The sequence below is a fragment of the Ananas comosus genome, linkage group 25 (genome assembly GCF_001540865.1).
Source record: "Ananas comosus cultivar F153 linkage group 25, ASM154086v1, whole genome shotgun sequence".
Lineage (NCBI taxonomy): Eukaryota > Viridiplantae > Streptophyta > Magnoliopsida > Poales > Bromeliaceae > Ananas > Ananas comosus.
Window position 1 is genome coordinate 1938976 of NC_033645.1, and position 16470 is coordinate 1955445.

The following is a 16470-nucleotide window of genomic DNA, read 5'->3' on the forward strand; positions in this document are numbered from 1 at the left end:
ACAAATACACACATCTCTCTCTCTCTCTCTCTCTCTCTCTCTCTCTCTCTCTCTCTCTCTAGAATTATTCTTAATTCTCTTTTTTTTTTTTTCGTATTTGTATTATGTATATGTATGTATACTTGTTAGAGTGAGATATTATGTAGAAGTAAACATGCGTGTGAGAGAGATATGTGAGAATTACGGTGAATTGAGGGGCTTAATTGAGATTTTGATTGGTGGGTGGTGGAGAGGAGGTGATAAGATTGTGGATATGTTCTCCACAGGCTTTCTTGAACTGTGAACTTGAAGGGATTTTATCTTCTTCTTTTCCTTCTTTTTATTTTTTTTTTTTTGAAAGAAAAAAAATTTGAAAAAGAAAGATTGATTAGAGGAGGAGAGGAGGAATAGTCTTAGTTGTTGATAGTTCAAGAAAGCTCGTGGAAAACATGACACATCTTCTTCTTCTTTTTTGGGTGGGTGGATTCAGGCAAAAAGCATGAGAAAAGGTATAAATGGTGATGGTTAATTCTCTCTCAACTTCACTCTTTTTTTTTTTTTGATTAATTGGTAGCTTAATTTATTTTATGTTTTGTGCAATAAATTGAGTTGAATTTTGAATCATGTCAAAAATCCTAATTCAGAGGAAAAAAGATCTATTTTGATTTAAACAGCTGGTAATGTATCCCCTTTTTATTGAAAATATTGTTAATTGTTGAATGCATCCTTTACGCGGATCGAAATTCTGAATTCGAATTCTTCTCTAAAACGGAATTTTTATTCTTGTATTATTAAGGAACTTCAATTTATCTTCACATATATTGTTTTGAGAAAAACAGTATCATCTCATAAAGCAAGTATACGGAGTATTTGTAAATAATTTGATCATTTTGTCCTATTGGTTGGCTTTTGAGTTACGTTCTTGGAAAATATCAGTGAGTATTTGTAAATAATTTGATCATAATTTGTCCTATTAGTTGGCTTTTGAGTTATGTTCTTGGGAAATGTCAGTAATTTTTCTTGGAAAATATCAGTGATTTTGGAAAGCTTGCGTAACGATTTCAATTTTTCAATTACTGCTTTGGAAACTGAAGGCAATGAATTTGCCCCCATAACAAACTCAAAGAATCATAAAAAAATATCATGTTGTTACCTACTGATTCCAACATGGGAAAGATGATCACCTCACCACTCTCAGCAGTGCGGTTAAAAATGTTTCATATATGATAACAAGTCATCATTTTGATTATATTGTAAAGATCGACTCATTTCATGACCCTGAATTGTTTAATTTTGTGTTAGAAGATTGTAAATCTCACAAGATATGCTGCACAGTTTATGCAAATTGCCATCAACTGAATACTGTATCGATTCCTACAGTGTTTTATTATTGTTTTTCCTCTCACAGTTGAAATAATGAGCTTGCTGATTCGTTTATTTTAGTCCTTGCAGATTCTCTTAATTGAACGGTATTGGACACGTTGAATCTTTCTAATTACTTCAAGAGAAATCGCTTTAGAAATACTTTTCACGTCTTGTTTTGCTGTCTAATCAACCGTCCATCACTATTTTAAAATTTATGCATTGAATATGATGGTCAGTTGATTAGACCATTTCTTAATCGGGAGGCTTCTCAAATACACTTCTCTTTTTGTTTGTACCCACTGATTATTAGGGAGAGTTAGTTATGTATTGACTTCATTCCAACGCTCACACCATACCACCCGGCTAGGTCTCGAGATGTATCATAGTTGAACTGCTTAAAAGGGAGACATTGAATTTTTTTTTAAAAAAAAATTCCTTTAACATTCATTGATACAAATTGTGAATCACATATTGATGTATAATTAATCTTGGCAAGTTAGATTAAGATAAATGAGCAAACAGTGTGGAAAATGCTTTGAAAAGTGTTGTAAAATTCATTTGAAAGATTCGTTTTTAAGTATAACAAGAATAATATTTTTTGGCAATTGTTCCTTTTATTATTCTGAAAACACTAAATCTTGGAAATTCGAACATATCACATAAATCTTAGCAACTAACTAATCAGAAATCTAATCTACTTCTCCATAACCCCCATTGCAATGATACATCTTGCAACTACAAAGACTAAAACACTTCTTTGTTCAGCAACAAGCTAAGATATCTTCGCAATGTACGCATCCACCTTCGAATTCATGCTTCTGGACAGAAACTTCATACATATAGGCGGCTTCACCTGAGCAAGTGCGAGCACGGACTGCGGCAGAGTCCAAATTCCGTCGCCACATATCAATCCTGAAGCCACAGCTGGAGCAAACGCATCGGCCTCCGCCTTGTTGATCCGCTCCCACACGAACAATATCAAACTTCCGATACACATGTCGATCGCGAAATACGATCCGAGATAGAACGGTATCGCCATTGCCATGGGGAGAGGAATAAACCTCGACACCTTCTTGGGCACTAAATCTCGTATCAAGTTGACGACGATAGCAGCGGCAAAGAAGATGAAGCAGAGGGTGAGACAGTGCTTTGGCAATGAAGAGAACCCTTCGACGCCGAGTATAGCCATGTTACGGTACACGAGTGCATTGGGGGATGGGTACTCGGAACCAGGCACGCCAATATCCTTGAAGGCCTTGTAGAACAGCCAGAAGACCGACGGGGCAATAACACAGCCCATGGCGGTGCCGAACATTTGGCTGATAAACATGGACCGTGGAGAGGCCAAAGTCATGTAGCCAGTTTTGAAGTCCTGAGTGAGGTCCGAAGCGGTGGAGACGATGCTCATCATGACACCGCAGGCCGCTAGGCCCGCAAGGACGCCACCATGGGACAGGCCCGCCCATGCCCCAATGGTGAAAATTGCAAGTTTACCATAGGTGGAGGCAAGGGACCAATCAGTGAGGCCACAGCCATAGGCATTGCAGAAGGCGAGGACTGGCGCAACAATGTAGGTAACCAAGATGTAGTACCATTTGAGTTGTGGAAAAATGTGGGGGATCGTTATGATGGAAATTATGGCGATCGCGGTGTAGCCACCGAATGCAACCAGATTTGGAATCTGGTCCTTCAAAAAGAGCTCGGTGCGGCGTTGGTCGTCGTAGGATATTTGCGTGGTATCAGCAGTTGGGGAATTGCCGTCTGTGATTGGTAGTGTGGTTGTGGAGCTTTTGCTTCGGATCTGAGATGCAAAGGCGGAGATCGTGCGGGCCAAGACCTTGAAGAAGTTGTAAAGGCCGTCACCGAGGATCAATGCAATGGCTATAAAGACCTGAAGCACAGAAAATCTCATGACTGTTAATGACAGATCGATAAAAACATGTACAGATACTCCCTGCTTAGTCCCTGTACAATTGCAACTCAATTGTCAAAAAGTTTTAATTTTTCTTGTTAAGATACAGTTAGTTATATCTGTTCTCCTCTTGAATGACATTCAGAAGTCATTTTCAACAGATTTTAGATTTCAACAGATTTTAGATTTCAGAAGTTCTGGGAAGTCTCAAAACCGTTGGGATTGTACAGCTACCGTACGAACAGTTACCTTTACTAAACCTTATTCAAAAGAATCGAACTGAACACAAATTAGCTAGTGCACGACAAACCCATAACTTTGATGGAGAGAAGATATAAAATGAAAAGATGATTACACGATATCCTTGCAAACCATGAAGGCTGGTGGATGGAAGATCCGCTGGGAACCAGTCGCCTTTTTTACCTTCAATTAGAGGCCACATAATTCCCCATGATAGAATGCCTCCCAAGAGTACAGATACATTAACAAGGTAGGGGCAGATCATTCCAACACCTACATAGGTGGCTGAAAAATCAAAATAGAACCTGCAAAAAAGATAAGGAAAGTCGTCAAGAAAACAAGAATCAAACTTACACATAATTTGTTTAAAATAGGCAAATAGAGCAACAGCATGAACAAACTAAAAGTCATCTTTAAATGTAATATATATACCAATGAAATAGAAAGATAAAATGTCACATCATAAAGAAAACTGATGGGGTAATAAGTACAGGTGAAAAATGATAGGATATGTTTTATTACCTGTTTTGATAGGCTTCGAGACCTAAAGAAGGGAAGGCTAGGAATCCACAATCATCGCCGCCAGTATAAAACCATTGGAAGAATCCCCAAAGGAAGCTGATGACAAAGAACTTGCCCAATGTTTTCACTTGTTTCCTGAATGGTTTCGAAAGCCGATAAAAAACATCATTTTCATAAGCTTTAGAGCAAAAGGCCAAAAGGAAAGAAAGATTAAAAATGGAATTGGCGCTTGAGCATCTGAATTTACTTGGCTAGTTTAGCACCCTGAGGAGTGTGGAAACTGTTAATAAGGTGTGCGGTTGCAGTGCCACTGGGATAGATCAGCTTGTAGTCAATTATCATTATCTGAAAAAGAAACATCAGTTTATGTATATATCTATATCTGTCAAAAACATTCCGAATTCGCCATTTGTGATTAATAGTGGAGAAGATACCTTTCTAAGAGGTACAACAGAAAACAGCCCGAGAAAGCTGACAACAAAGAGGAACCCGATCATCCACCCTAACTTGGGGTCCTTGATGTTCTGAGCATCATTTGCCTCTGTCGATTGCTTGGCAATGGTCTCACTCATGGCAAAGAGGTAACTTCCAAAGCCCCCTGTTTGATTGAGGCAATCAGCATTCACACTAAATGAAACATGATGTTATAAGGAGCATTTAGGAACTTAAAAAGAGAATCAGAAATAAATTGGACCAAATATGGCCTGGTTCTTCTTTTCAAGGAGTGCCACAAGTAGCATTGCCAAGACAACAACATTGAGATTTTTAAGGATGTAATATTTCTGCTAATATGGTTTATGATGCACTAACTCACTAGAAATTAAATGTTCTATGTCATTTTTGGATCGAAATATAACTCCCTATTATAACCCCTTTTTAACCCCTCTCTTCAATAGAAATTAAAATTTTTTTTTTTTCAAAAAAGCACATTACCAGCGTAAGCCTAGTGTTTGGTTCCTCAGAAAAGCGTGGAATACTATTTTTCAAAAAAAATTCATGGAAAACATTCTTTTCCATAGTTTCTGTTTTTCTGATAAAAATTCAGAAAATGAAAATATTACTTTTCTACGGAATCTGGAAAAAAAAAAAAAACTTTGCAAGGTAGAAAATCATTGAAGAACCATGATGAGCACAATTTTATAAATCCCGGCCTGAAATAAAACGAGCTATGGGCCAACCTAAGCCCGAATCTCGTAAATGTGATCTTACTTGGGCTGGGATTAAGCTCCAATTTGGTACCTCGGACTAAACTAGAAGCCCAGCCCAACCTGGTCCGACTCTTAACCTCCTGAGATATCCTCTAACAGGAGGGGGAAGCAAGAATAGCATGACCACCAATATCCCAAGATTCCCAACATGTACACATGACAAACTACCTAAAGCATTATGACCCACCAATATCCCAACTGTGCTGCGCCTGTAACCAGTTAATTTGGCCTTTTCTCGTGTTATCTGATAAAGTGCTATTCAAATAATGTATTTATAAGAAGAAGCATATAGTAAAATTCTCCCAACAGCCCGGCCTTTCGTAACAAAGAAGTAAAAAAGAAGCACCAATTTAAAGTTTATGTATTTAGGGATGAAAATGTTATTTTTAACTTTTCGTCGCAGTAGAAGAAGATGCAATTTTTTCTTTTTTGTTTCCCAAATACGAAGAGCCGAATGGACGGCTGAAGTAAAAATACGGCCAAACAAATAAGACAAGAAAGTTTGACATGGCTAAAACAATAAATACTAGATAGAAATGAAACTTTGTTTATTTGTTAATTGGACTTCCATAGGCAAAAAAATTTTGCTGATTCAGCTTTGACATTTTACAGAAAAGACAAAGGAGCCTGAAGATATCAAACTACGCAACACATATACCAACAAAACAAACTTGCAAAAAAATAAATTATTTATATAAAAAAAAAACTCGGCTAGAAATATAAAATAATCAAATTTCAAGAACCAATTATTCAACTGTGTGCGAACTATCAAGTTCTTAGCCAACTGTACTAGATATAAATATATGATGGTTAATTATAGGCTAAATTATAGAAAACCCTCCTGTAATAACCCGCTTTTTCACTTTCTCACCCTGACATTTAAAAACCTACACTTTGCCCTCTTGTAAAATAAAAAATGTGCACTTAACCCCTACCGTTAGGGTTCCGTTAGAGGTTCTGTTAAAAAATATTTTTTTATACCGAAAATACCCCTCTGCCTCTTCTCTGATGGTTCGCTCCCTCCGGCTCGCCGCTTCGCCGCCTCGCCGCCTCGCCGTCCTCCACTGCTTCGCCCTCGCCCACATCCCTTTCGTCCTCCTCCGCCACCTCGCCTTCACCCTCGTTGTCCCTACCTACCTCTCCATCAACACCCATCTTAGTATCCTCCCTACTGTCGCCGAAATCGATGGGCGGCGACGGTGTAGGAGGAGAAGGGGAGCAGGTGGAGAAGAAATTGGAGAGGAATCGTGGCCGATTGAGGTGGAAATAGCGGCGGATCGAAGGGGCGGCTGAGGAAGCTCAGGAAGAAGACAACAATGGCGAGGGGCAAAATAGTCATTTTACACACCGTGACCCCCTGTGAACATTTTTCATTTTACAAGGGAGCAAAGTGTAGGTTTTTAAATGTTATAGGGGGAAAGTGAAAAAGCGGGTTATTACAGGGAAGTTTTCTGTAATTTAGCCTTAATTATATTCAATAATGTAGTAATTATATTCAAAAAAGTCCGTGGCAATAAATCGAGCGAGCATAAGCTCTGGGAGGAGGGGGGTACCGCTGAAGGCGATGCCGGAGCAGGCGACGACGCAGGTCTGGATGACGGTGTTCTCCTGGCGGGTGAAGGGGTGCTTGAGGGCGCCGCAGCGCTGGAGCGCCTTCGTCCACGCGCGCACGAAGAAGAAGCCCAGGAGCCCCGCCGACACGTTCAGCGACGGGATGATCCCCGTCGTCAGGTTCAGCTTCATCACGATCACGCTGAACATCGCCCCCAGCACCGCGCTCACCGCCAACGCCCGCCCCGTCACCTGCTCCCGCCACGTCGGCACCTTCTTCCCCTCGAACGCCCTCTCGATCGACACCCCCCGCTCCTCCTCCTCCTCCTCCTCCTCCTCCTCCTCCGCCGCCGCCGCCGACGATCGCCGCCGCAGCCTCGACGCCTCCTCCGCCGCCGCCGCCGCGCCGGCGTCGTGATCGCCGGTGACCATCGCGCCCTAGGGTTTGGCTTCCGAAAAGGGAAATTGGGGGAGGAGGGCGAATGCTAGATCGCGATTCGCGTTGAGCGAAATGATAGGGGAGGAGAGGGTTAGAGAGAGAGTGTGTGTGTGTGTGTGTGAGAGGGGATGAGGGGAAGCAAAGCGACGAGTAAGGACTAAGGAGGGAAGAGGTCGGGATGGAGAAATTTATCGCCCACACCGGGTGCATAAGTGCATCTCATGCACCGCCCCCTAAAAATAGTAATTGAAATGTAAGTTATACAAGGAATTCTTCGATTGTATTATTTTCTTATAAATTAATATATACTAATTTATGTAATATTTTTAATTCTTTGCAAATTTCTATATATGTAACATATCTGTATATCTATAAAAAAGAGTAAAATTTATTTATGTCTCGTTGATTTTTTTTTTAATGTAAAAAGGGTTAGATGCATAGCCTTATATGGAGTGTATAATTAGTATTACTTTATTTTTACATGCCCGGAGCGGAGAGATTGATAGGCATGCATGAGCCATACTGATACACCGGGTGCGGGCAAATTCCAGCGGGGTGGGTTGGGGTTTCAGTTGCTTCTTCTTCTGTGTATCCATCTTTGGGAATCTCACCCGAATTTCTTCCTTGGGAATCTCTATTACTCTTTTGTCGTTATTTATAGAGCAATATTGCTATCATATGCCCAATATTTAGGTGTAAATTTATCTGAGTTTTCAAGTTCGAATTCTAGCTGATTACATTTACAGTTAAATTTATTTTTAAATAAAATAAATAAAGCAAGTAGCATGATATATAGGTGTAAATTTTATACTTATATAAATTTCTTATGATTTGTATTAGTTAACTTATTTTATTTTTTTAATAATGCAGCAAAGAGGATGAATTAACTCTTGAATAAAGAGGGTAAGATATACATTCTTATACAAAAGTACAGATAATATTTTTTTTATTAATATTGTAGACTACAAATTTTATAAGAAGATATAGAAAGATACCACATATATTAATGATTAAGGAAGGAAAAAAAGGATAAATTTAGGAGAGCAATATCCTATATACATTCCAAAAGAAGATTAAATTTGTATCTCTTATTCAAGAATCCATATTGAATATTGTCTTATAATTTTTTATAATACTGAATTAAAAAAAAAATTAAAATAAAAGATTATAAAATTTACACCTTTTCTTATAGTATAGTATTTTCCAATATGGGAATGTGTTCTGTACGTCTCTCACTCTTATCGTAAGTCACAATTTTCGTCATGCGTATGGAAAGCCATTGATGGAGTCCCAATTTGTTTCCTAATTGAATTATTAATTTTTTATGGAAACATTAAGTTAATATATATATATATATATATATATATATATATATATATAATATTAGTGGCAATGGTTCAGGACTTTGATATTTAAATGCCAATTTTTACTGATTCAAATTTTTAGTGCAAGTTTGGAGATCAAATGTATGATCTCTCACATAAGCTAAATGTTGAAACTCGTGTCTCTTTATATTAATATAAAAAAAAATAGCACTTTCTACTTCTTTTTTTTTTTAAGTGACTTCAAATGTGTTTTTTATTTATAGCTCATACTTATATTTTTCTGTAAGAAAAATACTTAATACCCAAAATGGAATATATTTTTCTCCCTCCACTATAAATTAATTTCCATAAAAAGGTGTAGCAACCGTGTGGTCTAAGTGGCGGGGTCATGGAAGGAAAAAAATAAATGGCCTGCTAAATTGTGGCTTCAAAAGTTCCAGCAAAATTAAAAGCACAATAAAAGAGACATTGTTCCAACAAAGTTAAGAGCACAATGAAAGAGGCATTGAACTGCTTCCTAAAAAAGCTACTTTAGAAATAAAATATTCTTTGTCATAATTATCTTATATATAAATAATAGGATTAATTTTATACAGGTCTTGCAAATATAATGAAATTTCTGTAAAATTTAATTTTCATATATTATTCCTGCAAAAGTTCTAATATTTTCAAATATATACTTCTGTTTGTTACCATTAAAATATTGTCTATTTATAAGTAAAATGATCTTTTTGCCATTATAGATATGTCCCTTTTGTTAATTGAAGAAAAGTAAAAAAATCAATTCACCTCATTAACCAACTACGATTAAGTATTTAACTTATGATTAACTAAATTTTTCTAACGGATTCTAACGATATGGATATATTTGAAAATATCAAATTTTTTGGAAGAACAATATATAAAAATTGAACTTTGTAGGAATATATTTATAATTTACCATATTTATCGGAACATATATGTAGTTAACCCTAAATAATAATATACCTAATTATAGTTTTTTTTGTATATTGCATAGAACTATAAGGACAAAAAAAATTGGTTCCTCACAAATCATGAAATTTTTATTTTTATAAGTTTTTATATTTTTCAGATAAAAAATTTGAATAAAGAAAAATATTCTTTTAATAACCAAAGTTCATAAAAATTAATAGTCTTTGATTTAAATTATGATTATTTGACTTTTTATTCTATATTGGTTGACTCTTCAGAGCAAAGAATTTATCATTCCCTCGGGACGTGTGATTCAATTTATCCATCCATCAACATGTGACACACTGTTGAACGAATAGGACAGAGTTTGATGCTTTGAAATTCGCGAGAAAATTTATTCAACCCGAAAGAGATTTATTAGATTGAGCAAATTTGATTTATATTTAGATAAATTGGCATGTTAGTATCAAAAAGTTGATCTTCGGAAAGTATTTTTTTCTTAAAAAAAAAGTGGTGAATAGTAGTTGAATCAATCATTCCACCTGTTTCTATTTATTTTTTTAAAGGCCGCTAAATTGAGCTTTGAAGGTTTTCTACGTCCCTCTCTAAAAAATTTAGCCTGAAATAAAACATATAGATAAATAATCAACTAAAACACATTAAGGCTCGAAAAAATGTCGACTTAAATAAACAGATCAACCAAAATAGAATAGAATTAAAAAAAATAATTAAATTGATTCACATCTCTATCTCTGCATTCTCTTTTGAGACTAGTGGTGGGCTCCGAGTTTGAGCCTATCGTCCTCTGCTGTTACTACACACATTCAAATTAAAAATTCGTAATCCAATTTTGCTAAAAAATTTCAAACCACATATTAAGCGGCCCAAAGGCCTCCATTGCCCATTTGCATCCAGGCCGACAAAGCGGCCCAAGTCTCTCTATCTTTGGGGTTTTATATCTAAGACGAAGGTTCTTTCAAATTTTACTTTTTTATATATTTTTGATCTTAAATTTGAAGTTGAGCGTAGAGCTTCACTCAAGCAACACATGATTAATTGCGACAAGTCTACTACGAAAATTCCTCCAGTACTTGCCTACTGCTACCCACTGTCCCTAGAGTAAGTGGCAAAGGACTTAGTGGTTGGTATCCGAGACCCAAGTTCGAATCCTAGTTGATTCACATTTCTAGCTAAGTTTATTTCTAAATGAAATAAACGAAGCGGGTAGCATGAGAACATTTTTGCATTTAATCTTCTGTTTTCTTTCTCATTTTTTTCTGAGGTCCAAGCTGCCTCAATCTATACTCCAATTTATTTTTTAATTGAATGAAACGATAGTATGTTATTTTTTAAAAAAAAATAAAATAAAAAAACTTTGTTTGGATGAGCTTGAGAGAGAGAGAGAGAGAGAGAGAGAGTACAGCTATGATCTTAGCTGTCGAGCATTCAATTGAACATCATCCAGTCTCTTAGCATTTTTAATTTTCTCTCATTTAATTCAAGTCCACGTCATGAGCCTTGAAAAAAAGTCTCGAGCCGAGACATGAGGGAGAGTATTAAATATAAAAATATCTAAATACCGTTCTCTAATAGCTTTTAATGTACAACGATTGTTTCACGCAGTTTGGGATAGTTTCAGACCCGTGACATTGACCGTTCTCTAACAGATTAAGCTTTTAGTGTACAACGGTTGTTTCACGTACTGTGTTACTACTTTGCCATCCGTAGTTAAAAAAATTATAATATAATAAAGTTTTTTTAAAAATCACATAATGATATATTAACTGTTTAACAATGTAATTTTATAAAACAAAAATAAAATCACATGATCACAAAGTGTGAATGCACTATATACCACATAATAGTTAAACATAATTTTTTGCACTGTTCTACAGAGGCATAGATCAAATTTTATCTTTTTTTTTTTCTAATACTTATTTGCTAACTACTTAAGTTTATTATTGTTTTTAACATTTTTTTTTTTTTTTTGGTTACTATCTGCAGTTGATGAATGAAGGGTCTGCAATAGGTAAGATCACCAAATCCCCTGTATAGAACTCATCTGGGGCTTATTTCCATTTCCTGAATACTTTGGTATAAGATAAATGTACTGTTCTGAAAAGTATAAACTGTGACTGAATAACTCATTCCGACGCCCAAACAGATCAATCATTACATATGCACCTTGTATATATATTTATGGATGGTGATTGATATTGTATGCATTGGTCATTATTGTGACGACAGATTGCGGAGGGGCATGCGCGGAGAGATGCAAGGAATCGTCGAGGCCGAACCTGTGCAAGAGGGCCTGTGGGACGTGCTGCAGGCGGTGCAGCTGCGTGCCGCCGGGCACGTATGGCAACTACGAGGTCTGCCCTTGCTATGCCGCCATCACCACGCGCGGTGGACGGAAGAAATGCCCTTGAGTGGCAGTTCATAGTCTCGCGTTCGTCGTGTGTGCTTGTAAGGATGTAATGCGGTCGTCAACTCAGTAATTTTTTTAAAAAAAATTTTAAAGCGTTTTTAAATTTTTTTGGACCTTTTAAGCATTAAAGACGCGTAATCGGGCCAACGCAGTTCATGGACTGGGCCAGAACTTTATTGGGCTCAATTCCTACCCAAGTTTAATTACTGGGTTTTTAATTTAAAAACGGCCGAATTTCGAATCGAGCCCAATCCACTTTGGTTTGTAGACCGAATTCTAAGGCCCATAACTGGCCCAATCTAGTTTGTAGCAGTTCATAGTCTCGCGTCTTGTTGTGTTAACTAGTACAAATATTATTATGCTTGATGTGTGCTTGTTATGTAATATCAATAATTGGCCTTTAATAAGCATTAATAAATACGTTTATTAAATTTTTTGGGCCTTTTCAATAATTCACCCAATCTAAGAATCTATTAATGCACGACTTAATAATGTTTTTTTTGGGGGGGGNGGGGGGGTATATTTGGATGGGTTTTAATAATTGTAAACAAATTGAAGGATTGAATGTACAGTTGAGGTCGATCTAAGTAGATAGCGGAGTTTCTTTTTCTTATTTACATGTTCACAATAGTGAACCAAAAAAAAACAAAAAAGCTCCTCCATTATTTAGTACGAAACCATCGAATGAACACACAAATTTCACCAACAAACACAGTATAACTCACTTTGTTAATTTGATTCATGTTGCTTCCTTATTCACTTTAAAGGTTACACTATGTTACTCATAGGAAAAAGAGAGGAAATATGTGCCACAAAGATAAAAAAAAAAAAAAACAAAACAAAACAAAACAAAACTAGTAGTAAATCACAAGTTCTCTCATCATATAAAACCCCTCATGAGATAGAAAAGAGATCACTAGTCTCAACAATTAAACATACAATTTTGCTCATTTTCTTCAGTTTCGGTACGCGGCGACGGCGACCTTCGCCGGTTCTCCGCCTTGGATGTACACAAACTTGAACGCTTGTTTCGAGTTCAGCGCTTTGAGCCATTCGGGGAACTCATACATGTGTGCCGCTTTCGTCGCCTTAAGCCCGTATATCGGCCCCGAGAGATTCTCTATGTCCAGCTTCAGGTACGTAATCGGCTTGCCGCAGACGTTCTTTCCGGTCACCTCGTGGCGGAAGTAATCCGTTCCGTTGGTCTTCCACGTGTTGGTTATTTTGTGCACGAACTCAATAGGTGCGTCTGCAGAGAAAACAATCATAAAAAGTTTATGAAGCTAAAATTCCGTGCTATCGAATTCGTAATGAATTTTACTAACATCACACTCACCTTTCTTTGGTGGTGAAGCTTTTGATGATGCTGCATAAGAGGAAGAGTCACCTGCGAAGAGCACAATACACATAGTTCAGCTGCTAGATTATCTAACAAAACAGTTGGTATGCTAAAATTATACCTGTATCCGGTACAGAATCCAACTTCGCGAAAACTCCGACAAGAGGAGCATTGCTGGCCAAAGTCGGCTCGGTATGCTGATAGTTCTTGCGGTCGTCGGAGAACGCGTCGTTCGCGTCAGGCCCGCCAACAAGAGCTCCCAGAATAACATTTGGATCGGCCTTCGGGTTGTCGTACCAGTTCTCGAATCCGTCGACGCACCCAACTGTCGACGGTAGGGTGAATATCGACGGAATCGAGGCGCCCCTATGGTGCGCGTGGGTCGGGTAGTTCGGTCCGTAGCCGACCAAGTAGCTCATAGACTTCGGGTTCTTGCCGAGAATGTAATCGGCCTTGATGTTTTTCGGAAAATTTTGGCAGTTAGAAATTGAGGTACAGCAGAAAAAAAAGAGTTCGAAAATTTGAATTCAAGCTACTTAGACCGAAATTTTGTACCTGGGACTTTGCGAATTTGAGGACATCTGAAGGATCAACTTGGCCATCAGGGCAATTGAGCTTCGCATTCGACGTCGACAAGTAATTCGAGTAAACCGTCAAAAGGTACGCCGCAGATGCGACGTACTGCATGTTGTTCCAGTCATCAAAGTACAGCAGACCCCCTGATCATCATCAAGCAATATTTGAAAGACCAAATTAACACCTGTAACATTTTGTATCAGAAAAAAAGAAGCCATGTATATAACCTGGAGTTAACTTGATGTTGTGGCCATTGTTCTTCTGAAGGCATGAGCAGAGGAAGAACTCGCCCTTCGCCTGATACAGCTTGAGAGTGTCGCTGTAAGCGCCGCTCCCGCCTTGCAGAAGCACCTAAAATTCGAGTAACTTAGCTGTAAGTTTTTCGATTTCTAGTTCAATTTTTGTTAGGAATTCTATAACTGCAAAATTAACTAGCATATATATATATATAACTTTACCTTTGTGAGAAGGACCTGCACTCCAGCGTACTTGTTGTCCCACGAGAACTCTGTTACAGCCCATCCAGTTCCACCGAATGACGCCGCGTTTTGCGATACGTAGTTCAGGTAGTACTGGTCATTTGTCGCTTCGTAAAGCCACGCTGCGGCCCATAGCAATTCATCCTACATCACAATCTCAAATTGATTCATTTCATATATATACAACAAGCTAGAAGAGATCACATAGACCTTTTTTACGATTAATTTTCGCTTACATGATAACCAGTCGAAGAAGGATAGTACTTCTTGACGCAGAGAAGTGAGTCGTCGTATCGCCCTTGAAATGTGTTAGCGAAGGTGAATAACTAGCCAAAAAACAAAAAAAAAAAGATCAGATCATAATTTGTTAGCTCTAGTGTGAGATCTCAGAATTTGAAATAATTATATATATAAAGAAATAATAAGACTAAACTTTTTAATTTGATTCTGTATGACGACTAAACCTCTACATGTTCTCTTAACATGTAGAGAACTAAACCTCTTAATTCGATTATAGCATTTTGAACGATGATTAGATTCGGAAAATTAAAAGAGTTAAGCATGCGAGAGCTGAAATAGTTCTAAAAAGATGACTCCTTGAATGTAGGGTGTCACATCTACAATTTGATTCTGTATGATGATCAGTTTAACACACTATTTGAGACCTGTTTTGCATGGACTAGGAGGATGTTGGAGTAGAAGGAATCAAAAGGCTTGAAAGCTCTGGAAGCCGCGGCGAGGGCAGCCGCGGTTTCTCCGGCAACCTCCGACCCGGGCTGGTCGGTTGTAATCTTGTAAGCCGTCCTCGGCGTCGTCATATCCTCCGCCCGCTCCCAGCACAGGTGATCACTGTCTCCGTCACCGACCTACGTAAAATCGCGCATAAAATACCATTTATTCACCCTTAAATCTTTTATTTTCTCATTTTTAGGTGCCGATCACGTACCTGTGCCCAGAGGACGTTAGGTTCTTTGTGTGCTTTGATGAAGTAATCAGTTCCCCACTTGATTGCATCCAAAGCATACTTGAGCTTGTTCGCGGCCGCGAGCTCCTTCTCGAACTCGATCACGCTCCACGACAGCGTCGTCACCGCGAACGCCATCGGAAAACCGAACTTAACGTGGTCGCCGGAGTCGTAGTAACCTCCCACCAAGTCCACCTGAATATATAGAGTAAAAGGACTAATACTGATCAGCTTCAATCTAAAATAAATATCGTCTTTAACAATTATTGTCGCTACAAGAAAATCTCAATATAAAAACACTTCTCAGACCATGATCAAAAAAAGCATCTTCAAGCATCCCTATAATATAGCAAATGGCGACGCTTCAAAAAACATGCATCATCATATGAATTCTTTTTTTGTATCAAACCAATATATTAAATTGTAAAGTTTACTATTATTTTTAATTTTTTGACACTTTAAAACATCAGGATTTCAAAAAACTTCAAAAATTCTTGACGCTTTAAAGCGTCAGAATATATTTTGCTGTCGCTTGGCATAAATGTTGGTATATACATAGCGGCTCTTTATTTGCCGATATTTTAATCGATGCTTTCACATGTGACGCTAGACTATATTGAGACGCTTTTAAACATCGTTAAATATAAAAAATATATATATAATATTTCAAAAAAAATCATAGAGGGGGAGTAGGGGAAGAAGGGGTGTCAATTACTCCTTGCTGGAAACCATCTTGGAGGGCGGAATCGCCGCGCCATTTGACGCGCTGATCGGCGGGGAGCTTCCCCGACCGCTGCGCCTCGAAGAACTGCAAGCACTTGTCCAAAGCATCCCTGTAGTTGGGATGGTCGGCCCCGGCCTCACCCACTCTCGACGCGACGAACACGGCTACCAACAATGCTACTGAGAAGGTGGCTGGCTTGAGTGACCTCGCCATGGCTCTACCTTAAGAGGAAACTAATGTGATCTAGCTACTAAGCTGGTTAAGGAGAATATAACTGGGGTTATCATGCACGGCTTGTTATATGAGGGAGGAGAAGAGGCCGGGGAGGGAGTTGGTAGGAGGAGTGGGGTGCATAGAAATGTGAAGGTGGTGTGCACGTTTCAAAAGAGGGTTAGAGCCATGCACGTTTTTGTGTGGGATAGGAAAATTAATTCATATTATTATTATTATTATTATTTTTATAGTATCAGGAGTCGACTAACTAGG

At 38.0% G+C, this 16470-nt stretch overlaps 3 protein-coding genes across 3 annotated transcripts; 1 reads left to right on the forward strand and 2 right to left on the reverse strand.

The window, feature by feature from the left end:
• Nucleotides 1951-7089, reverse strand: LOC109703470 (probable metal-nicotianamine transporter YSL14). Its single transcript, XM_020224066.1, has 6 exons — nt 6780-7089; nt 4453-4616; nt 4266-4363; nt 4019-4153; nt 3612-3801; nt 1951-3235 (listed from the first exon to the last, which is right to left on the reverse strand). The coding sequence occupies exons 1-6, from the start codon at nt 6985-6987 to the stop codon at nt 2117-2119; spliced, it is 1914 nt and encodes a 637-aa protein (XP_020079655.1). The 5' UTR covers nt 6988-7089; the 3' UTR covers nt 1951-2116.
• Nucleotides 11361-12335, forward strand: LOC109728985 (snakin-2-like). Its single transcript, XM_020259565.1, has 2 exons — nt 11361-11503; nt 11722-12335. Exons 1-2 carry the CDS (start codon nt 11482-11484, stop codon nt 11901-11903), a joined length of 204 nt encoding a protein of 67 aa, XP_020115154.1. The 5' UTR covers nt 11361-11481; the 3' UTR covers nt 11904-12335.
• Nucleotides 12600-16469, reverse strand: LOC109728993 (endoglucanase 13). Its single transcript, XM_020259575.1, has 10 exons — nt 15976-16469; nt 15243-15455; nt 14962-15162; nt 14533-14622; nt 14276-14440; nt 14045-14168; nt 13797-13960; nt 13363-13693; nt 13239-13289; nt 12600-13151 (listed from the first exon to the last, which is right to left on the reverse strand). Exons 1-10 carry the CDS (start codon nt 16195-16197, stop codon nt 12859-12861), a joined length of 1854 nt encoding a protein of 617 aa, XP_020115164.1. The 5' UTR covers nt 16198-16469; the 3' UTR covers nt 12600-12858.